The sequence below is a fragment of the Hyaena hyaena genome, unplaced genomic scaffold, assembly GCF_003009895.1.
Source record: "Hyaena hyaena isolate Hyena2069 unplaced genomic scaffold, ASM300989v1 scaffold_958, whole genome shotgun sequence".
NCBI lineage: Eukaryota > Metazoa > Chordata > Mammalia > Carnivora > Hyaenidae > Hyaena > Hyaena hyaena.
Window position 1 is genome coordinate 444532 of NW_024081594.1, and position 24514 is coordinate 469045.

Sequence of the window (24514 nt, forward strand, 5' to 3'; positions counted from 1 at the left end):
TTTTAAAATGTGGTAAAATATACATATAATTGGCCGTTTTAACAATTTTTAAATGTGCAGTTCAGTGGTATTAGGTACATTCCCACTGTTGTGCAAACAACACCAACATCCATCTCCAGAATTTTTTCATCTTCCCAAACTAAAACTCTCTACCCATTAAACAGAGTCACCATTTTCCCCTCCCCTCAACCCCTGGCAACCATCATGCTACCTTCTGTCTGTGAATCTGACTATAGTAGGCACTTCATGTAAGTAGAATCATGCAGTGTTTCTTTTAAAAATATGGAGTGCTTCACAAATTTGCACGTTATTCTTATGCAAGTGTCATGCTAACTTTTTCTATTTCTGATTTTAGTATGTGCTGTTGGAGTGAGTGCTCAGATTTTAGTGTTACTTAACTGTTAAAAGATGTTGAAATCCTGGGTTGGAAATAATAAGCATTTACTTTCCTAAGTGTACCTTGCTTACCACTTTTATCCCTAAGACTTAAAATGAGAAAGTATTCCTAAACCTCTTTCGGGCTAGAAACATACATACTCCTAATTGAATATCTAGTCTGAAGCCACCTCCAAGTTAACCCTATCTCTTCTCACTAAAGTTTATACCTGGTTAACTTTCTGGTAATTTTTGTGTAAAGTCTTTAATGTAAACTTTGGTTAGTTGCTACACTTCCATCACAGTTTGTATCCTATGTGCTATATTTCAAAGGTCTTGGGGATTTAGTCTTCTACTCTATATCAAGTACAAGAAATAAATGCTTGATGCTGCTTGTAGGCCCCAAGGTAAATTGGTATTGTGAGTAAACTATTTCTTGCCCTGAAAACAGACATTCTCCCCCATAATAAATAATTTTATTTAGTCAGTTCTATTTTGTATTTCATAGGCTGCTCAAGAAAAAGAAGAACTTCAAAGGGAAGGTGACAGTTTGGATGCTAAGATCAACAAAGCTGAAAAAGAAATCTATGCTCTAGGAAACACCTTGCAAGTGCTGAGAAGTTGCAACAACAATTACAAACAGTCTTTTAAAAAAGTGACTCCATCTAGTATGTGGGAGTTACTAAAATTTTTTATGAATATATGCAGTTAAAGTTTTAGCTATTTATTTTAAAAAGAGGAACATTGTGAGGCAAGGAAAACAAAAATGTACCATCTTTGATGGAGTCATAAAAACTAATCACCTCCCCCCTTTAAAATAAGGGCTAAGGTGTTATTTCCATTATTAGTTCTGGTGATACTCAATATCACTTCTCTAGGGAATTTCAAATGTGAAGAAAATTGCAGCACATTGGCTGCTCTATGTTGACAAAACAAGAATGGCTACTACATGACCAAATTGTTTTTCACTAAGTAGACAAAGAATTTAACCTATTACAAAAAATGTTAGAAGTTTAATGTATAGAATACTTGAAGCTTGCTTTCTACACAATTATGTTAAAAATTTAAACTAAGATTTCTCTAATTCTAGGTGATGAGTATGAACTAAAAATCCAACTAGAAGAAAAAAAAAGAGCTATTGATGAAAAATACAGATACAAACAAAGACAAATCAGGGAACTACAGGAAGATATCCAGGTAAATTCTACAGGCTTTGGTAATAAGTCCTTAGTAAAAGTTAACTGTCATTATTATTAGAGCTGTCTCGTTATCTTGTACAAAGAAGACAATTATTTTAGAGAGTAAAAGTCTCATTTAAATGAGAAAAAAGTGACCAAAGAATTAAATAAATTAATTAAAATCACAATACTAAGCACAGGAAGGACTGCTGATAATGATTAATTAATTAGCTGATGAATTTATAGCTGGTTATCTCTTAACTTTAATAAATTTTTATTTCGTTTAATTCCTTAAAGATCACCTTAAAGATTGCTACTTAAATAAAATTTGAAAGATAAAAATAATCTGGTAGAACAGTTAGTAAACCACATTACTGAAAGAGAAAACAATGTGCTTGGTAAGCAAGCTTTATATAAAATAAATGAATTTTAAATTAAATGAATACTTGAAAATTGGCAAGTTGTAAGTTATTGATTCTAACCAGTAAGTACGTTAACACTTTATTTTCTGCAGAGCATGGAAAATACTTTAGAAGTTATAGAACATTTAACAAATAACGTCCAAGAAAAATTATCAGAGAAGCAGGCTTTTTCATCACAGCTAAATCGAGAAACCGAAGAGCAGAAGCCAAAATTAGAGAGAGTAACTAAACAGGTATTGCTGTCTTTTTAAAAACTGACCTGTCATATTTGTATTTTTTGGAGTTCCAAATGGTAACTCCAGATCTTCCTTCATCCATCCATCAAAATATATTAAGTTCTGGAAAACAGGTTTAAATAATAATTGACTACTATTGACCAACAGTGTGCAAAACTCACCAAGGAAATCCGACTTTTGAAAGACACAAAAGATGAAACACTAGAAGAACAAGACATCAAACTTCGTGAAGTGAAACAGTTCCACAAGACCATTGATGAAATGCTAGTCAATGTCACAGAAGAAAATGCTGACATCCGTATTATCCTTCAAACATATTTTCAGCAGGTAATAACCACCTTCTAGTTAAAAATGTTTTTTGAATACTTCATGAAATAAAGTTTCTGGCACTTATCGTAAAGTGAAGTCTAAAAATACTCTTCTGAAAATGCAATGGTACTAATGATTGCTGTTGACTATTCTTCCAGAATGGTTTAGAACTACCTACCGCTGGTAGGAAAGGCAGTCGCCAGAGTTCTAGATCTACTTCACAGACTTCACTGTTATCAGCAAGGTAAGTGGATGGTTAGAAACCATCTCATTAATAACCCTCTATCCTGTGCAAACAGAGACAGAGCCATTGGAACTGCCCTTGCTGTCCTTACCGTTACCCACCTTTCTAGGTCAGTGTCACATATGCAGAAAAAGCCAGCAGAGTAAGACTCTTTCCTTCTGATTTCTGTCTGATGTCAGTTCCTATTAGAGCAATGGAGTGCTTTGGGACTACCAGCTACTTCGGTATGATAACAGAATGAAATTCTGCAGGTTACATCTTGCATTGTCAACCCTGAGTGGGAGAATTTTTTAAACCACAAAAAGGCAACTTATATGTACAAACATATGGAGTATGATTTTTTTTTTTAAATGTTTTTTTATTTATTTCTAGGGGGGAGAGAGAGAGAGAGAGAGAGAGAGACAGTGTGAGCAGGGAAGGGTCAGAGAGAGAGGGAGTCACAGACTGAAACAGGCTCCAGGCTCTGAGCTGGCAGTCAGCACAGAGCCCGATGCGGGGCCCGAACCCACGAACCGCGAGATCATGACCTAGGCGAAAGTCGGACGCTTAACCGACTAAGCCACCCAGGCGCCCCTGGAGTATGATTTTTATAATTAAAACCACATTATACATTTTTAAGTAGTCAGAATTATACTTTGTTTTTGCTGATTTTCCAACAAGAAAATGATTCTTTACTTTGGCAGTTTAGTTTTATCCAGAATTCTATCAGGTAGATAGATGTTTAACCAACACTCTTGTACTTTGCTGACAAAATGAAATTAATGATAATCCTAATTTTAAAATTTCTAATCTCCTACACTCAGTAGCTATTTGCTTTTCATTAGTCCCCATAGAGTTTTCAGAAAAAGGGAACATCAGAAAACATTATGTTTAAGTAAAACAAAACTGTTTCTAAACATGGGAAGCAGTCACCTGAACATTGCTGTACTTTCATATTTTTAAAACTTAGCATTTCAGAATTCTATAGTTATGCTTTTCAAATGACCCCCCCCCTTTATCCTGTCAATAGGGCTCTCATTTTCTTATCTTAAATTACATAACCTATTATTATAGTTATTCTTGCCAGCACCCAAATTCCCATGGCTCTCTTCTTTTATCTTTCACACTTAATGATTGTTGCAAAACTTTTAATGCTTAATGGTTCCACTTCTAAAATGATTATAGTTGAAAATATTTTTTTCAGATTTGTTGAACTAGTTGAAACTCTATATTCTTACCTTTTTTCTTTAATTCTTTTAAGGGTTATGCTTTTAAAATTTAGTAGTACTATTAAGAATATATATACTTTCTGATCTCTTTATTTTCTTGGGGGATTATGGTATCATTTGCTACTAGTGAGAGGGTCTCTACTAAATTAAAATTTTGCTTTTTTTTCCCTCTCTAGATCATCCAGAAGTACGAGTACTTCTGCTTCTCAGACTTCAGTTAAAGTATTAGAGCTGAACTTCCCAGACTCTTCTCCAGGAACTAGCAACGGAAGTAATAGGCCAACAAGTGCTACCAATATCTCCAGTAACGGTAAAAACAAAAAGGGCCGCAAATAAACATTTTTAATCTCTTTTATAGAAGCTGTAAACACAAAAAAATCTTTTAAAATAATGACTCTCCCCTATGCTTTTGGGTGCTGTGTAATGTTATGATCGAGGCCTACTGAAATCGTGTTTAGAAATACGTAATGACTAGACAAAAGTTTTATCCAGTGAAAGATGTGAAAGCTGATGGTTAAAAAAAAAAAAAAAAGTCAAGCAATTTAGGTCCAAATACGTCAAAGAAACATTTAATTTTCTTAGCTTTTGCCATACTTTTTTCTTCAAAGGAAAGCAGCAATAGCAGATTCTTAACAAGGCCACATGTTCTATAAGCATATAGAGAAAATTATGTTTTTCACTGTTCTTTTGATATTACATTAGTAAATAGTTTACTTCATTATTTCACGCTAGCCACGAAACTACACTCAATTCTAATGTAACACAATCTTTCTGGCCATTTATGAAGATTCACTGTCTATGAATAGTTTATAACACTAAAATTCTCACTTACCCTAAAAAATCCTGAAATTAAATTTTCTTTATTCAAAGAAACAGGTTTTTGGACTTCTGGGGGAGAAGTCTGTTAGCGTCTTCTTTTGATATGATTCTAAAACTTAACCAAAAGAAATATAGCATTCCCCACCGTCCGCACCCCCCCAAAGAAAACAATGAATAGGAAAAGAGCACTGTGTCAATAAAAATGCAGTCTAATTTCCTAGAAATTACTCAACTCTGATCTTGAAAGAAGTCAAACACATTAAACATTTTACTCTCAAGATACAACCAAGCATAAAGAATAAGAATGTATTTTAAGACTTTTTTCCCCTAAGATTTTCTTGATTTAGTAAACAAAGAGAGCTAGGGGTGATTTGATTTGCAATAAGAATTCCACAAATTTAGTGGAGGTGTCCCACCAGATTTAGAATTAGTTATTCAATTTGTACTTTACTATATAACATGTGCCCAACACTTCTGTACTCTTAGAACAGAATGTGGATTATGATTGTCATAAAACTGGCTTTTATATAAATGTATTAGAATCTATGTATTTTAATGGACAGTGTTTCTCCTTCAAACCTTGGAAGTATTTATGACAGTTGTCATTGTTTAAAAGTGTCATTTGCAGTTCCTTTTGAAAGGTAGTAGTGGCAATAAACCTGTTTTTCCTGATCATTATTTGAATATTTTATTATTATTTTTAGAAATAGCCAGGAAACAGTATAGCCAAGTCTGATGAATAATATTTTTTTGTAAAACATAGTTCTAAATGCATGAGATTTATGAGCTCTAAAACCGGGTTAATTTTATGGTCACTTTGTATGTTCACTAGCTCTTATTCTCTGTCCTCTATTACTTTGTAAATTACTTACAACTTGCATTTCAATATTAAACACTATCTTCTAAGGAGGCAGGGATTGTCTTACTAGCTCTGTGATCTTGGGAAAGTTACTTCTCTGTACTTCTTTCCTTATTTGTTATACTGAGACAGTAAGTTACTTACAAGTTTACTGAAATAAATAATATATACAAAATGTACAGGGCCTAACACATAGGAACCGCACAATCCTGAATGTAACATTAAGCCACAAAGACACCTTGGACAATTACAATGCGGGTTCACAGTGATACTGAGATTATAGTACATAAAATGGCATAAGTAAAATACGAAAGATGTACTAGCAATTCTTAAAGGTCAAAGACTATGTTAATATAGTTTTCATGCTTAACAAAAACCACTATGTAAGACTGTACAGAAGTTATAGGAGCTACACAGAAAGAGCCACAGACTCTTTTAAGATGAGCTTTTTGGTACAAAGATGAATGTCTGAGTGACCTTTCTACTGCTATCAACTATGATTTTTGACCAGTTTTTCTCTGTTCAACTGCAAAACAAACTTTAGCTTTTTCATTAGGCTCCCAATGCTGAAGTCTGGAGGCCACAAACAGTACATACTTAGTAAGAGTGACTTAGAATGATAGCATTGAAGGTCTATTGTCATTTATAGTGTCTAGAATCTGAAATTGGAAAGATTCTAAAGACCATTATAAATGAATCCTCTATTTCCAAATCTGTTTTCAAATTTGGGAGGATCTTTAGATCCAAGTCACTTCTTCAGCTCTAGTTGCTAGAATTTAATCGGAGTAAAACCAGGGTTTGTTGACCTAGTCATTTATTCAGACCTATGAAAGGTGGCATGAAGGGAAGCATCAAGAGAGAGAGATTAAGAAAAGAAGACATGCAGGCCAGTTCTAGGCTAATTTAAAACATGCCCAGTGCCTTCCCAGCTGAACACATGCAGTACTAGGACAGTTTCTGAATTTTCTTACCCTTAGGAGAAAAGCAGACTTACAGTGTGCTTCTATTGCCACTGCTGTTTTTGCTAAAAGGATTCTTTTTTATTCTGATGTATTCTTGCCTGGAACATAGTCTCTAAGTGTCTTGCCAATACTTAAGAAATCTCTTAACCTGCTAATAAGGTTAAAAAAAAAAAAGAGTGAGAGAAATAAGCAAAATGGGCTCCTATTCAATTTTCATGGCTTTATTCCTAAGCTGGTGCACACACCATTTTTAATTAAGTCAAGCTTCAGAGGTTGTTTAGGCAAGACAATCTATGTATAATCTTAGAAGTTATACAGAAATTGTACTCAAATAAATGATCAGTGAAAAAAAGTATGTAAGGAACAACCAAATACTGTAGATATCTTTCAAAAGCTGAGGGAAAAGAGTTTAACAGAAAATACCATAAATAATTTTTGAAGAAAACAATCCAAGTGTTCAATGAACAAATTTAATTTTCTTTCAAACAGCAGGATAAGATGGACCCAAGAAATTCTCATACACTTTAATACAGTGAAGAAGCAACACTTTGAGAATTATCTTTAGGTGAAGTTTAAATCATCACAGTAAGAAATACTGTACACATGAAATACACATGAAAAGCCTAAAAATCAAGCTGTGAGAAGGACACCCACAACTGAAACAAAAATACTTTGAGAATAGCTGAAAAGCATTTGCTTTCTGCAATCTCTACAAATAAAATAGCTTTTGGAGCAGACATTTCTGCACTGGACTACAAGACCCAAAACTCTCATTAACAGCCTTTTGTGTAACAGTGCTAATTCCATTGGCATATTAATTTTTTGGCTTATTTCCTTTTTCTTTTTCAAATGCAGCTATCTGATTAAATATATTGAGTAAATTTTGAGGTAAATTTTTTTTAACTCCACTTTCTGACTGCTCTTTGCTATTTAGTTCATCTGCTTCTGGAACCTCTGTTTTAATGTCCTCCTCGTAATTATCCTCTATATCATATTCTCCTTGATTTTTATTTAATTGGTATCTTTGTTCATGCCTACCAAAATCACGTGATCCAGAATAAGGATATTTTTTATATTTTTCAACTGATTTATAAGAGTAGTATGAGCTGGCTGGTGAAGTGGAGTGCCTCACGGAACCTGGCTCCCACCTTCTACAATGCTCTTTTCTTCCCTCTGTATCTTTTTCAAATCTTCTGTAACCGTAAGTTTTCACCTTGTCCTCTGAATTCCTATAAAAGGACTCTGAGGAATCTCTTCTACTGGAGAAATGTTTTTCTGATTTATATGGTTTTTCGGTTTTGCTACTACTTGCCTGAGTATAAAAATCTCTTGGATCTTCAGACCTACCTCCAAAATCATCCGGAATTTCAACTGAAGATGAAGAGACAGGGCATCTATCTTTCTCTTTTACCTGTTTCTTTTGATATGGTAACCTGTCCTGCTTTTCCAGTAGTTTTTCCACTTCTTGCTTTTGGTTAAGAAAAGATGCTAAAGTATTGGTTGGAACTGGGAAGAACTCATCTTTCCTATTCTGATCTATCTGACTTGAGGATGCCTTATTAGCTAAATGCCTTCTGGAGCTTCGAGAAGACTCTGAACGGTTCCTCCTATGTTTCTTATGCCTTTTGTGACCAGAGGAGGAGGAAGATGATGATGAAGAACCAGATTCATCAGCAGAAGAGACACTTGAAGAAGAAGTTGATTTTCTTCTTTTCTTCTTTAGCCTAAAAAACATAGTTAACCCATCAGATATATTAAGTACAAATATGTTTCTTAATTATTTATAAAGATTTTAGTTCTATTTTGTTCTCCTTAAAAGTTTCCTAAAATCTATGGCTTAGATAAGCAATTATTGTAATAATCTTAGTTACTACAAGGTCCAATTTTACCAGAAGGCATGACTTTGGGAAAAAATACTGTGTAGACAGTTGTCACTGAATGTAAATCCATCATTTCTGAAGACAGTCACATTTCCAACATTATCTAAAAAACTTAAGCCCGTCTGAACACATAAAGAAGAGAACTGAAATTTTACATCTGGCTAGCTGTAATATATGAGGTTTCTTCACCTCAACACTATTGGTATTTTCAGCTGAATAATAATTTGTTGGGAAAGTAGGATGATGGTGGGGAGTATCCAACAACATCACTGCAGGATGTTCAGCAGCCATCCCAGACCTCTAGCCATTATATGCTAGTACTACTCCACAGTTATGATGACCAAAATGTATCTGCGGGAAGGGGGTGGGTAGGTTAAAGCTGCCCCCAGTTGAGAACCATTGCTCTAGTTCTAAAACATTTCTCTCTAAAACACAAATAATTAAAACTTATTATAGATTTTAATCCTAATTTTTTTTTTTTTTACGGAATTCTACCTTTAGATGCCACTTTCCTTAATTTCTTTCACAGAAAAACTTGTGGTATATATACTTACAAAGTATCACTTATTATGACTCAACATTTTTTTTTTTTTTTTTTTTTTTTTACTTACTTTACCTCCATATGGCACTGTGGTTCAACTCAGCAGTTGCTTTAAGTTAAAAAATACTGAATGTTATAGTTTACCTTTTCTCCTCTTTTAAGAGCTTACGCAACTTTTCTGCACTTGTTTCTATTTTCTTTGTTTTCTGCTTTTCTTCCTTTTCAGCTTGTTTTTCTCTTAATTCCAAAGATTTCTTTTAGAACCCAGATATCGGAAAAAACCACACGTTAAAAATAGCAGAATACATAAAACCAAGTTTTCAAAAGACCACCCACCCCCAAGCCGGAAATCAAATGGGGTATACCCAAATCACCATATATCCAGCATTAATGAAATATTTTTAACATATAAAAATTAATCATACATGTGTTTGGCATTAATCATTGGAAGAGCCAGAACAGCATTGAGGACCATATTGCAGTTGGTAGTCCATGAAAAAAGGGGAAGCCATTGCATTGGTACCCATGACCCAGAGTGCAAGAAAGGGAAAAAAATAAAATATATAATACGTGAAAAATTAATTTAAAAAAAATTAAGAAATTTAGGACACAAATTTTATAAATAAAATTCAAATAAATTCCATTGAGGTGAATTGAGGGGTATCACCATGTTCAAATACAAACCATTTAAAAATAGCACAGCCCAGTTGGATGCATGATTACATAAGAAATCATTTTCCAGTTTGAGGATGGGGATGAGCAGCACCAGATGTCACAGACACAGCAGCAATGGTCCAATTCAGAAGAAAATGCATGAGAAAACATTATCATCAGTATTACAGGAAAAGATAGTTTAAAATATTTCTCAAAGAGGTTTTTATAATTAACTCAATTATAGCAACAACACTGAATTTGTAACTATGAAGAAAGCGCACTACAAGGACAATTCCCAAAACCACATACCACAAGTAGGTAGTAGGAATTTTCTCATAGGGCTATTTTTACTTTTGAGTACCAACAAAAAGGAAGAAGCACTATGAAACAATGTTAAATCCAATTAGGAAAAGCTGTATCTAAAAAGATTAACTAAGTAATCTAGAATAGTTTTCCCTAGAAGAAAGTTAAGTTTTGGTATTACTTTCAAATATCACTAAATTTCTAAGAGGAAATAAAGAATCACCTGCATATATTTATGAAGCTTCTGCAAAGCATCCTCTGCATCTTTAAAAGTCTCATCCAAAGCCAAAGCTTTCTTATAGTAACTTTCAGCATTTAAAAACTTTTCTTCTTCTTCTAACCTAAATTTGAAATAAAGGTTTAGCTTTTTTCAAAAACAAAACAAAAAAATATTCATACAGGTCAGAGGCTTATGAAAAAACTTAAAGAAAAACGTTTTTAGCAAATCATTTTCCAAACTGACCAGTACTTAAATCATGTACTTTTTACTATTTCTTTGGTAAAAAGACCACATAGAACAAAAAATCAACTCAGATACAGAGAACATTATTGGGCTGGGGGCAGGGGGTGGGGTTGGCAAAATGGGTGGAGGTGGTCAAAATGTACAATCTTCCAGTTAAAAGTCCAGGGGATGTAATGTACACCCTAGTGACTACAGTTAATAATACTGTACTACATATTTGAATACTGTTGGGAGTAGATCTTAATAAGTTCTTACAAGAAAAAAAAATTGTAACTATGTATGATGATGGATGCTAACCAAACATTGTGGTGATCGCTTTGCAATATATACAAATACCAAATCATTATGTTGTACACCTGAACCTAATGTAATGTTATATTATCAATTAAGAAAAAAAAAAACAGAAAAAAGAGAGGAATCCATTACTGGTAACTAAAGCTATACTGAAAGTCCAGCATTGGGATTTTAGTCTGATACATGAAAAAACATCATCAGCCAATGTCTTCAGTAAATTTAGGATAGTCTTGAGATTTAGCATAGATTACATAGGTTGGGGGCACCTGGGTGGCTCAATCAGTTGGGTGTCTGACTTCGGCTCAGGTCATTAGATATGAGATATGTCTCGTGGGTTCAAGTATCACACTGGGCTCTGTGCAGACAGCTCAGAGCCTGAAACCTGCTTTGGATTCTGTGTCTCCCTCTCTCTCTGCCCCTCCCCAGCCTGCATTCTGTTTCTCTCTCAAAAATAAACAAACATTAAAAAAAAAAATTTTAAGGGGAGAGGGAGGCAAGATGGCAGAGAAGCAGAGAGCTCGGTGCATTTTGCTAGCCCCCATCTCTCAAACAGAGAAGGCCTGAAGCTATAAGACACTAAGCCGCAGGAGTTTGGGAAGAAAAAGAGAGTACACTGGGAAGGCAACCTCATAAGTATGTGAGTGGGACTGGGGAAGATAAAAGCTGGCCAGGACCGGAGATATGGTGGGAGGGAGCCCTGGTGAGGGGAAAAGAACGAGCGGCTGAAAATGCTCATAGAACTGTCCCTGGAGAAAAGAAAAACCTTGGCTCGGACGGAGAGTGTTCTTAGTTCTAGCTGGGATGCTTTGAACTGGATGCCCTGGGTCCCAGGTGGCGCCAGGAGAAACAGCTCTGCTGCTCCCCCAGCTTGACACCCCCCTGCCCCTCCGCCTCCCACAACCCCAGCAGCGGGAAGCAGCCCACCTGAGGTCGCATCGCTGCTCCCCCTGCTCGACCTCGGCAGTGGCCCACCTGAGACTGCACCGCCACTCCCCCAGCTCAACCCCTGGTGGCAGGGAGGCAGCTGACCTGTGAGACTGTGTTTTAGGCAGTATCAATAAAGCAAGTGAACAAGGACCTGGAAACGAGGTGTGGTTTGGGACACAGAACATGGCCTAACTAGGCTGCACCCAAGGCACAAGGAGACCGGACCCAAGGGAGTGATTTATGGCACTTGGTTCCAGAGGGAACTGGGGCACCGGCATTTTGCTCCCCACAACCACCAAGGTGGGACCTCAGGGAGTGGCTGGCGGGGACTGCAGTGGAGGCTAACACCTGCCTACACCAAACCATGCCCATCCCCGCTAGAGAGTTGTTTTTTTTTTTTTTTATAAATTTTTTTTTTTTTAATGTTTTATTTATTTCTAGGAGAGAGAGAGAGAGACAGCGTGAGCAGGGGAGGGTCAGAAAGAGAGGGAGTCACAGACTGAAACAGGCTCCAGGCTCTGAGCTGGCAGTCAGCACAGAGCCCGACGCGGGGCTCAAACCCACGAACCGCGAGATCACGACCCAAGCGAAAGTCGGACGCTTAACTGACTAAGCCACCCAGGCGCCCCCCCTTTTTTTTTTTAACCGGAGCCTGGGGCAAGATCTACATGGATGCACTGCTGTGATTAATTATAGATTAATTCTAATTCAATTCTTTTTATTCAGATATATTTTCCCTTGTCTCATTTGTATCCCTCCCCTCTGCTGGACTGGTCATTGGTTTGCTTAAACAGTCACATTTAATCTATTCTCTAGATGTATATTCTACACCTCCACCACTACCTTTCTCTCTCTCTTTCTCTGGAGTAATCAGACTATATAGTTTCTCTGAGTAACACTATCCTCATTTCTTTTTCCTTGCCTCCTACCATATTTTCCTCTTTCTTAGAATTAAGCCACTTAGTCTCTGCCTGGTCATTGTCCAATTTCGCTTTCTCCCCACACTTAACATTTCTCTGTGTATGCTCTTCCATCAGCACTGCATACACCCTGCTCTCTATTTGTAGCTAGGAACTTTGGTTTTATACTTTTAGACTGTCCTGTTTTTTGGGTTTTTTTTCCCTTCTTCTTATCTTCTTATTCCCTTTCAGTTTGCTCATTTGTTGGATTTGTCCATACGTCTGCATGCCTTTGTTCCCTGTGTGTTTGTATGATTTCTCTTCCAGGGCTACCTCAAGAAACAAGACTAAGTACACATGGTGGAGAGTCCCCAATACCACTACAAGTAGGGAAATAAAATAACCAAACAACGAGAGAACAGGAGACAACATTAAAAGAACACTTCCTGAACACATAGGCCCCAGAAAGTCAATAAGCCTTCCTTAATATAGCAGTACTCACAGGTGCAGAGTGCATAACAAGCTTTTAAAACTAACAAGAGACAGAGGCGCCTGGGTGGCTCAGACAGTTAAGCAACTGACTTCAGCTCAGGTCATGATCTCACAGTTCGTGGGTTTGAGCCCCATGTCAGGCTCTGTGCTGACGGCTAGCTCAGATCCTAGAGTCTGCTTCAGATTCTGTGTGTCTCTCTCTCTCTCTCAGAAATAAACAAACACTAAAAAACAAAACAAAACAAACCCCCAAAAAATCACTAACAAGAGAAAGAAAGATAGTCAAAATGATGAGATGGAAGAACTCTCCTCTAAAGAAATTCCAGGAAGAAATGGCAGCTAAAGAGCTGCTCAAAACACATATAAGCAACATAACTGAACAAGAATTTAGAATAGTTATAAAATTAATTGCTGGGCTTGAAAAAAGCATAGAAGACATGAGAGAAGCTATTGCTACAAAGAGTATGGAGCTTAAAAATAGTGGTGATGAATTAAAAACTGCTATAAATGAGGTGCATAATAAAGTGGAGGTGTCCAATTCACAGACTGAAGAGGCAGAGAGGGCAATAGGTGAATTAGAAGTCACAATTATAGAAAAAGAGGAAGCCAAGAAAAAGAGAGATAAACTGATCCAGGAATACGAAAGGAGAGTTTGAGACTTGAGTGATACAATCAAAGGGAACAATATCCATATCAATATCCCTATCACAGGAATTTCAGAAGAGGAAAAGAGAAAAGCGCTGAGGAGTACTTGAACAAATTATAGCTGAGAACTTTCCCAATCTAGGGAAGGAAACAGACATTAAAATCCAAGAGGCACAGAGAACTCCCCTCAGACGTAAATTGAATTGATCTGCATGACATATCATAGTGAGACTGGCAAAATAGAAGGACAAAGAGAGAATTCTGAAAGCAACCAGGGAGGGATAAAAGGGCCATTAACATACAAAGGGAGACCTATCAGAGCAGTTGCAGACCTATCTGCTGAATCTTGGCAGGCCAGAAAAGAAGAGCAGGAAATCTTCAATGTGATGAACAGAAAAAAATACGCAGCTAAGAATCCTCTATCCAGCAAGCCTGTCATTCAGAATAGAAAGAGATAAAAGTCTTCCCAAATAAACAAAAATTGAAAGAATTTGTCACCACTAAACCAGCCCTACAAGAAAGCCTGAGGGGGACTCTATGAGGGAAATGTTGCAAGGAATGCAAGGTACCAGAGACACCACCACAAGCATGAATCATACAAAGAACACAATGACTCTAAACCCATATTTTTCAATAACACTGAATGTATATGGGCTGAATGCTCCAATCAAAAGACACAGGGTGGCATAATGGATTAAAAAAAAATCCATCTATTTGCTGTCTATAATAGACTCATTTTAGACCTGAGGACACCTTCAGATTGAAAGTAAGGGGATAGAGAAATATATACATGCTATTGGAAGTCAAAAGAAAGCTGGACTAGCCATACTCTTATCAGAAAAACTGGATTTTAAAGTAAAGGCAGTAACAAGGGATGAAGAAGGGCATTATATAATAATTACAGGGTCTATCCATCAGGAAGAGCTAACAATTATAAATGTCTATGCACCCAATATGGAAGCACCTAAATATATAAAACAATCACAAACAGAAACAATCTTATAGATAAGAATGTGCTAATAACAGGGGACTTTAATACTCCACTTACAGCAATGGATACATCAACTAGAGAGAAAAATCACTGAAGACACACAATGGACTTGAATGACACATTGGACCAGATGGATCTGACATGTATTTAGAACTCTACATACTGAGGCCATGGAATTCACTTCCTTCTCAAGTGCGCATGGCACATTCTCCAAGACAGATCACATACTGGGACATAAAGCGGCCCTCAATAAATATAAAAGAATTGAGATCATACTATGCACACTTTCAGGTCACAATGTTATGAAACTTGAAATCAATCACAAGAAGAAGTCTAGAAAAACTCCAAAAACATGGAAGTTAAAGAACACGCTACTAAAGAATGAATGGGCCAATCAGGCAATTAGAGAAGAAATTAAAAAATATATGGAAACAAACGAAAATGAAAATACAACAATCCAAACTCTACAGGATGCAGCAAAGGCAGTCCTAAGAGGAAAGTACATTGCACTCCAGGCCTATTTCGAGAAATTAGAAAAAGTGCAAGTAAAAATCTAACAACGCACTAAAGGAACTAGAGGGAGAACAAAAAGAGCACCCCACAACCAGCAGAAGAAGAGAAATAATAAAAATCAGAGCAGAAATAAATAATATAGAATCCCAAAAAACCAGTTGAACAGATCAATGAAACAAGAATTGGTTTTTGAAACAATAAAATCGACAAACCTCTAGCCAGGCTTCTCAAAAAGACAAGACAGAACACTCAAACAGACAAAATCATGAATGAAAATGGACTTATTACAACCAATCCCTCAGAAATACAAGCAGTTATCAGGGAAATCTGTGAAAAACGATATGCCAACAAACTGAACTTAGAAGTAATGGACAAGTCCCTAAACACACACACAGTAGCAAAATTCACACGGGAAGAGACAGAAAATCTGAACAGACCCATAAATAGTGAAGAAATTGAATCAGTTATCAAAAATCTCCCAACAAATAAAAGCCCTGGACCTGAGGGCTTCCCTGGGGAATTCTACCAGACATTTAAATCAGAGTTAATACCCATTCTTCTCAAGCTATTCTGAAAAAATAGAAACAGAAGGAAAACTTCTGGACTCATTTTACAAAGCCAGCATCACTTTGATTCCCAAGCCAGACAGAGACCCAGCAAAAAAAGGGAACTACAGGCCAGTATCCTTGATGAATACGGATGCAAAAATCCTCAACAAGATGCTTGAGAAAGTCGGGATAGTAGGAACTTACTTTAACATCATCAAAGGCCATCTAGGAGAAGCCCTCAGCTAACATCCTCAATAGGGAAAAACTGAGAGCTGTCCCCCTGAGATCAGGACCACCACAGGGATGTCCACTCTCACCACTGTTGTTTAACACAGTGCTGGAAGTCCTAGCATCAGCAATCAGACAACAGAAGGAAATCAAAGGCATCAGAATTGGCAAAGAAGTCAAACTTTCACTTTTCGCAGATGACATGATAATCTACATAGAAAACCTGACAGACTCCAGGAGAAGCCTACTGGAACTGATCCATAAATTCAGCAAAGTTGCAGGGTACAAAATCAATGTACAGAAATCATTTGCATTTTTATACAGCAATAATGAAGCCAACAGAAAGAGAAATCAAGAAACTGATCCCATTCACAACTGCACAGGAAACAATACCTAGGAATAAACCTGACCAAAGATACAAGAGATCTGTATGACGAAAACTATAGAACACTTATGAAAAATTGAAGAAGACACAAAGAAATGGAAAAACATCCCATGCTTATGGATCGGAAGAATAAACATTGTTAAGGTGTCATTACTACCCAAAGTAATCTACACATTCAGTGCAATCCCATCAAAATTGCACCAGCATTCTTCTCAAACCTAGAACAACTATCCTAAAATTTGTTTGGAACCACAAAAGACCCTGAATAGCCAAAGTAATACTGAAGAAGAAAACCAAAATGGGAGGCATCACCATCCCAGACTTTAGCCTCTACTAAAAGCTGTAATCATCAAGACAGTATGGTATTGGCACTAAAACAGACACACTGACCAATGGAACAGAATTGAGAACTTGGAATTGGACCCACAAATGTACAGCCAATTAACCTTTGACAAAGCGGGAAAGAGTATCCAATGGAAAAAAGACAGCCTCTTTAACAGATGGTGCTGGGAGAACTGGACAGTAACATGAAGAATGAAACTGGATCACTCTCTTACACCACAGACAAAAATAAACTCAAAATTAATAAAGGACCTGAATGTAAGACAGGAAACTATCAGAACCCTAGAGGAGAAAGCAGGAAACAACCTCCTTGACCTCAATTACAGCAACTTCTTATTTGACACATCTCCAAAGGCAAGGGAATCAAGAGTAAAAATGAACTACTGGTACCTCATCAAGATAAAAAGCTTCTGCACAGCAAAGAAAACGATCAATAAAACTAACCGGCAACCGACGGAATGGGAAAAGATAGTTGCAAATGGCATATTAGATAAAGGGCTAGTACCCAAAATCTTTGAGAACTCACCAAACTCCAGACTCAAAAAACAAATAATCCAGTGAAGAAATGGGCAGAAGACATGAACAGACACTTCTCCAAAGAGGACATCCAGATGGCCAACAGACACATGAAACGATGCTCAACATCTCTCCTCATCAGGGAAATACAAATCAAAACCACACTGAGATACCACCTCACGCCAGTCAGAGTGGCTAAAACGAACAAATCAGGAGACTCTAGATGCTGGTGAAGATGTGGAGAAATGGGCACCCTCCTATACTGTTGGTGGGAATGTAAACTGGTGCAGCCCCTTGGAAAACAGTGTTGAGGTTCCTTAAAAAATTAACAATAGAACTTGCCTATGACCCAGCAGTAGCACTGCTAAGAATTTACCCAAGGGGTACAGGAGTATTGATGCATAGGGGCACATGGACCCCAATGTTCACAGCAACACTCTCAACAATAGCCAAAACATGGAAGAGCCTAAGTGTCCATCAACTGATGAATGGACCAAGAAGATGTGGTATATTTATACAATGCAATACTACATGGCATGAGAAAGAATGAAATCAGGCCATTTGTAGGAATATGGATGGAACTTGAGGGTGTTATGGTGAGTGAATTAAGTCAGACAGAAAAGGACAGATACCATATGCTTTCACTTATAGGAGGATTAGGAGAAATTTAATGGAGGATCATGGGGAGGAGAAAGGGAAAAATAGTTGGGGAGAGGGAGGGAGGCAAACCATGAGACCTGAATGCTGAAAACAAACTGAGGGCTGATGGGGGTGGAGGAGAAGGGAAGGGGGGTGATGGTCATGGAAGAGGGCACTTGTTAAGAGGAGCACTGGGTTTTATATGGAATCCAACCTGACAATAAACTAGGAAAGAAAAAAAAGCAAAGTGTATGAATAAAAAAAAAAAAATTTACGAGTCCGACTCCTGATTTTGGCTCAGGCCACGAACCCAAGGTTCTTGGGATCAAGCCCCGCATTAGGCTCTGTGTGCTAACAGCTCAGGGCCTGCTTGGGATTCTTTCTCTGTCTCAATATAAATGAATGAAGGAAGAACTGAATGAATAAAATTAAAAAAAAAAAAAAGAATTACATACATTGGCTTTTTCAGTAGTTTATGAAAATTTTTCCTAGAATATTCACTGATGAAGTTGGAAATACCAACATATATATGTGCATCTCAACCAGGCTATAGAAAGAAGTACTAGATTACATATATCTACACTATGAAAAATCAGAATTAGAAAGTTGGATACAACTTTGGATACAAAGCAGAAAGGATTTGCAAAGTATTTTCAGTTTTTCAAAAGCATAAAAAAGTAAATACTGTGAAACGAAAAAAAACAAAACACAAAAACCCAAAGGTTTCAATGGGATCAATTCTGTATCTCTGGATTTGGGCAATAAAGGACCAGCTGAAGACTATCAACATTTTTGGCTTGGATAACATATACATGGTGTTACCATCCCCTCAGCTGAACACCTATATGTGGGTAGTAAGATAACCATATCTAAGTAGTTATCTCCCTAATAAGAAAGTAAGAAGGTGATCCAGTCACTTGGGTCCAAAAGAAGTCCTTGAAGTTGAAAACAAATATTATAAAACTCTTAATTTAGAATTATGGAATGACCATAAAACTGGATTAATTAGGCAAATTCACGAAACAGAAAAGTAGTAATTCTATTTAAAAAATTAGTTGCAAAAAGATGGTATTAATAACAAATTGGTTTTTAGTTACTGAAGTAGGGTATTACCAAAAATATTTATACTGGAATATTATGTTTCTTCACAACATTTTATAAATTAGCCTAACCTATTAGTCATTCATGTTATCATATATATTTATGATACAACAATGCCAAGTAGTATACCAGCATCTCAGGATAGTAACAAGTTAATAGGGTTTGTTCTTAATGACTTGCTCTTCCATTTAACCTGAGTTTGTGGATTTTAGTGCACAGAGCAGAGCAATAACCTGAATAGCAACTCATACTTCTGGCATTATACTGCTAGAATGATGAAATGAATTAGAAATCAAATTCCTCTCTATTAAAACAAAAACTTCTTGTGTGTGTACAAGAAAGAATACTTAACCTAATTTTTGGGTCTTTCATTTACATTTCTACGTAATGAGAATATTCAAAACAATGAACTCAAGACACTAAAATATCTTCAACTTCCTATCATAAAGAACCTCAGTAATGAGGGGAAAAAAAAGACTAAAAAGTTTAAAAAGGACTATATTTAAAAATCATTTTCAATCAAAATTAAAATTAGGAGTGTTCTGAATTAATGAGTTAAAGATGCTACTTCCTTAAGTTTAAGATTTTATAGTAGTTGGTTGAATATTAGATCTCTACTTAATATTTTTAAAAATCTGATACTTACTGCCCTCCTCTTTCTACAAGTGTCTGGCAGAGGTATTTTCTTGCATTCCTATGAGTTGGACAGTTTTCCAATGCAAGCTCAAAATCTTCTATTGCTTTGTTCAGACTTCCTTTTGTTGCGTATCTAGAGATATGAAATAAATTAGAGGAATTTATCTTGTGAACTATTAGTAAATCTTATATTCATTTACCTTATAAATATTCCTTAAAAGCCAAGATCCACTTACAATGCTCCACGAGCTACCAAAGCTTCCACATTTTGTTTGTCTATTTCCAGAGCCTTATTATACTCATTCATTGCATCTACATGGCGTCCAACCTTAAAATAGTCAACTCCAATCTTCACACTAAAAAGACATTTGTAAACCATCACATGCATTTTTCAGAATATCTAAACATAATGTTAGCACAGATAAACTTTTAAAACAAATCTAATTTGGCTAATATTTAGTCTGCAATGCTCTCAATACACAGACAGTATTCTGCCTTTTGATAAGTTCATAACAAATATTTATGAAATCCATATCAATATACTCTTTTGAAAACATGGAAAATGTTGGTTAAAACTTACTTCTGTTAAGCTTACAACACCATTCACACCTATATAAAAGTTAATGTCAAAAACGTATCATTCTAATTCATTTCTAAACAAATTTGGTATTAATAAGGACTTAAAAATGCCTGCCTTATCCTAACCTTTATACTAGACAATGCAATTGTTGGAAAGATAAAGTTTCATACCATTTTAAAGCCCAAGATGCAGACTGTTTCTTTCTTAATGCAGAAGCAAAATCATCTTCAGAGAAATTTTTGCTATTCAAAGAAAACAAAAGTCAAACTGTATACTTTTTTTTTGGTAACAATACTTCACTATGACAGATAAAACTTCAATACTGAAAAAGTAAATTACAGGCAAGAGATCTGTATTCCATGTACAAAACAATGTTCTGAAACTCTCAAGAATGACTATATTGTTAAACAGTATTTTTAACCTAAAATTCTTATAAAACTTCTGCATCGTTCTCTACACATATAATCACAACAGACTCCATTCCGGAAGGAGATGGGATCATCTAGTTTACTCATAGCGGCTTAGAATAGTCAAATATGTTCCTTGGTTATATAGCTTTTGATCTCAGCACCATTTATTCACCACTTAAAAGAATAAGAACTAACTTACTATACCTCTGTAAGCCTCGCATTAAAGATGGTGGATTAGATTCATCTATTCCTAGTTTTCCCAGAAGGAATTCAACTACTCCTGGATTAGCAAATCCCAAGGAACTCTGCATGATATTTTCATAAGATTCCAAAGAATTGCTATTTAGTTCAACACTTTTCCTTAAAAAAACAAAACACACATAAACAAAAACATAAAAATGACTAACATAATTGGCATGTTCCACTTCTATTAAAGAAATACTCATATCATTTTTTTACATGAAGGTGTGGTAATATTATTTTGGTTTCTTTTACTTAAGGGTTATAAAAATGAGCATATTTTGAAATACAAGAAATTAATTTTCTACTTTGCTGTCACAAGTTGGACACAATTTGCTATTTTAAATCAAGCAACTTTTGCAATTAATTTGTTGAAATAATGTGGATAAATTACCTGTAGTACAAAGGTAGCTCTTCAGAACTAATTACACCTAATTTGATACCAGACAGATGTGGTGGAAGAGATGAACTATATAGAGACACTGCAAGCTTTTCATGGTATCTGTCAATATCTTTGATTCCAGCTTAAAAAAAATAAAGAAACTAAGCTGATTAAAAAAATGCAAACTAACATAAAAACACATATATTTTTCCAAACTCTTCTCTCATTAGATAGATTTTCAAAATTAATATAAACAAAAATCTGACAACTGTTACTTTTTTATTAATAGGATGAAACTGATCACCTCGAATAATGTCACCAGTTTGGTAATATGATAAAGGATCCCCGTGGTTACTGTGAGAAGGTACATCTCTTAATGGACAAAGAGCCTGCAATGAGAAGTATTTTAAAATACCAGACATTCCATTCTTTGGTGAAAAATATCTTTTATCCTAGTTGTTCAGTACAATGAGCTAATAGTTGACATGAACATTAAAAAACCAACACTTTAAAATCTAAATTTAAATAAGGATTTTAATTATAAGCAACTTCTGTGCACACAGAACAAGAAGATCTCTGGTTCAGTTCAAAAACTAAAATCTCATGAAATTTGCAATTCGTTCAAGGAACCAAATATAAGTAGGGACTATGAAACACACAGATATTTTGTGCCTGTTAAAAACAAAACTAAAACTGTTGAGAAAGTATGAGAATTCCAGTGAAAACTAAGTGCAAATTCTCCAAAGTTTATGTCTGTTATCCAGTCTGTGATACCTTCTGCTTTTCTTCCCCTATCGTCTACACTGACAGGCAGCAAATACCAAACCTTTTAAATTGACACATTATTTCAAATTCAAGACAATTCATCTTGGGCAAAGTATCTTATTATAACTACAAATCATTTACATTTACCTACCTTAAAAATAAAAGAAATTTGTTTCTAAATTATCCACATGCAAGGATCTAGTGCCAAATACTAAATAATTAGGAACATGTTCAGCTAAAAGAAATAAGCCTGTGATACCACTCAATCTCACCACATCCACTAATATCTCTTTGCGCATTTAAAGAAGGAACCTACTCCTGCCAACCAAAGGGACCAGATATACCCCCCAAACCATAAATGGAGGAAACTATGGAAGTAACTATATCACCGCTCTTTCAAAAAGAAAGAGTATTTTTTCTCCAATATTTATTCCTCGAAAATATGTCAGCAGGGTACACTTAAGCATAACTGGAAGCAAAGACACAATTCTTGCACTGCGATGACTCTTATCAAAAACAGAAGCAATTAAATAACTGAAAAGTAACTTACTGTGATTTCTAAGTGGGATATATCTCTCATGATGCCACTGCCTAAACAAATCAACACCATAAAAAACCCAAATTCCCGAATGGAACTAATTCTTCCAATCACTATATCACCACGCTCAATATCTCGGAAAAACAGCTCTCTCCGGTCCACGCTAGGGATCTCCATGAACTGCTCTAAAGGTGGCATAATTGCATAACCGTCTGAAAAAAAAATTTTACGAAATTACAACAGCTTTGTGTTTGTTTCTCAAATGCCATTAAAACAACCCAAACCGCAATCAAATTATTAACAAAGCTCACCTTCATTGTCTTCATTGACGTCAGAAGTTGCAGGTGCATCTGCTTTCCAGGAAAGTGCAAAAAGCAAATCCGCCTTTTTGGAAATGAATTTTTGTATTTCAATGTTGTCAACTCTCTTCTCTTTTCTTCAAAAAAAAAAAAAAACCAACAAAATTTATGAAAACTGGTTTATGGGTAAAGCCTTTGTTAGCAAGTCCAAGCTTATGCCCTTGGCTTTCCTTGCCCAATAGGATTCCTCCTAAGCTCTGGGCCGCACTTCCTCTGCGAAAAAGTTTTAACCAGGGATTCCCTCATTCGCCAGCCAGTAGATGGGGGGCGGGGAATGTTAAAAAGTAACGCCCGCAGCTCCGGGTAAACGAAAGCCCAAGGGATTTTGGATGAAGACTCCGTGCCTCTGCTAGGCAGTACAGGGAGAAAAGTTCGCTCCACATCCCGCGTTTCCCTCACACCCGGAGCGCGGACCCTCCTCCATCCAGCCCTCGGCACCAGCGCGGCAATCCTCACATGCTCGCGGCCGCTGCTCTGCTTCTCCAGGACTCAGCCACCCGGCGGCGGTAGTGGGGCCCTGACCTGCGTCCCCTCCCCCGTCTCGCAGCGGCGGCGCCGGACCATTACCTGCCCTGTAACTGCTGCTGGGGCGGCGGGCCCCGGGCCGGCTCTGCTGTTGACCCCAGGAGACTCCGGAAGTGCGGATTGTCCTGCTGTTCGCTTCGGAGAAGGGAGAGCAATGACGGCCCGTGGTAATTCAGTGACTGCCGCAGAAGGTCCCGGTCCATGGCTAAAGACTGCTGGACCCAATGACAGGTGGGCTGCTAGGCGCCCCCCGCCCCCACGCCGTTCTGCGCTCACCACTTCAGCCTGGCGGCCCCTGTGGCTGAGGAAACAGCCGGGAAGCCGCCGGAAGCGCACATCACTCTTAACCAGTTGCCTGCCGGAAGTGTTCCTGTTCGCCCCAAGCGGCGGCGCGGAGGAGCTCAGCTTCGGTCTCGCGAAATGGGGCGAGACTACGGAAGCCGGCAGCACTGGGCTAAGCATATCCTGAACTAAGGGCGGTCTGCGCCTCCGAGGTAGTGCTGTTTAAGAAAGTTTTTCAGAAGTTTTGTGATGTTATTACGTTGAAATGGACCTGACTCTAAATAATAATAAACCTTCCTACTTATTGAGGCGATTTTAAGTGCCATTGCTAAGGTGAGAACCCCATACGAGTTACAAAGGTTCTTCCTCCAGAGTATTCGTGGCATAAGCCCTTCTCTACGTCTCACACACAACCACGTTAGAGTGAGTGCTCTGGGAGAGTTCTGGTAGTCTAAGGCCAGAAGAAAGGAAGGACACTAGCATTTATTAAGTACTGGAGTTGTGTTCTCCATCCATACTCCATTCACTGTGTCGATTTTAGAGTTAGCTTAAAATCAGAATGGCTTTAATGTCTGTAGGCATATGCATACATACATTTCTCTTTTATTTCTTTAAGTGATTTCTAAAGATTTAGTGCTCATTAGATTTACTTTGCAGTGTTATGTACATTAAAGTCAATATACTGTATTTATGGGTAATTCAAGTGATTTTCAAATATAATTGTGGTTTAGGCTCCCCACCACCTAAGTTAATGACTTTAGAACCTAACGCTTTAACTCCTTATACTCTCTCTTTAGAGATTGAGAAAGCAATCCCAAGAGTCT

At 36.8% G+C, this 24514-nt stretch overlaps 2 protein-coding genes across 2 annotated transcripts in view; one reads left to right on the forward strand and one right to left on the reverse strand.

The window, feature by feature from the left end:
* The window catches only part of CCDC39 (coiled-coil domain containing 39), a 49456-nt gene extending 45148 nt beyond the window's left edge, over nt 1–4308 (forward strand). Inside the window, exons 15-20 of the mRNA XM_039221198.1 lie at nt 884–1043; nt 1466–1572; nt 2068–2208; nt 2359–2538; nt 2679–2764; nt 4149–4308. Of these exons, the coding sequence (XP_039077129.1) occupies nt 884–1043; nt 1466–1572; nt 2068–2208; nt 2359–2538; nt 2679–2764; nt 4149–4308 (834 nt within the window). The remainder of the gene's footprint in view (nt 1–883; nt 1044–1465; nt 1573–2067; nt 2209–2358; nt 2539–2678; nt 2765–4148) is intronic.
* A 220-nt stretch (nt 4309–4528) lies between these two features.
* Nucleotides 4529–23753, reverse strand: TTC14 (tetratricopeptide repeat domain 14). Its single transcript, XM_039221199.1, has 12 exons — nt 23451–23753; nt 22836–22960; nt 22537–22736; nt 21526–21610; nt 21234–21363; nt 20804–20959; nt 20360–20431; nt 19846–19965; nt 19620–19742; nt 10214–10331; nt 9178–9287; nt 4529–8336 (listed from the first exon to the last, which is right to left on the reverse strand). The coding sequence occupies exons 1-12, from the start codon at nt 23609–23611 to the stop codon at nt 7427–7429; spliced, it is 2310 nt and encodes a 769-aa protein (XP_039077130.1). The 5' UTR covers nt 23612–23753; the 3' UTR covers nt 4529–7426.
* Between the last annotated feature and the right edge of the window lie 761 nt (nt 23754–24514).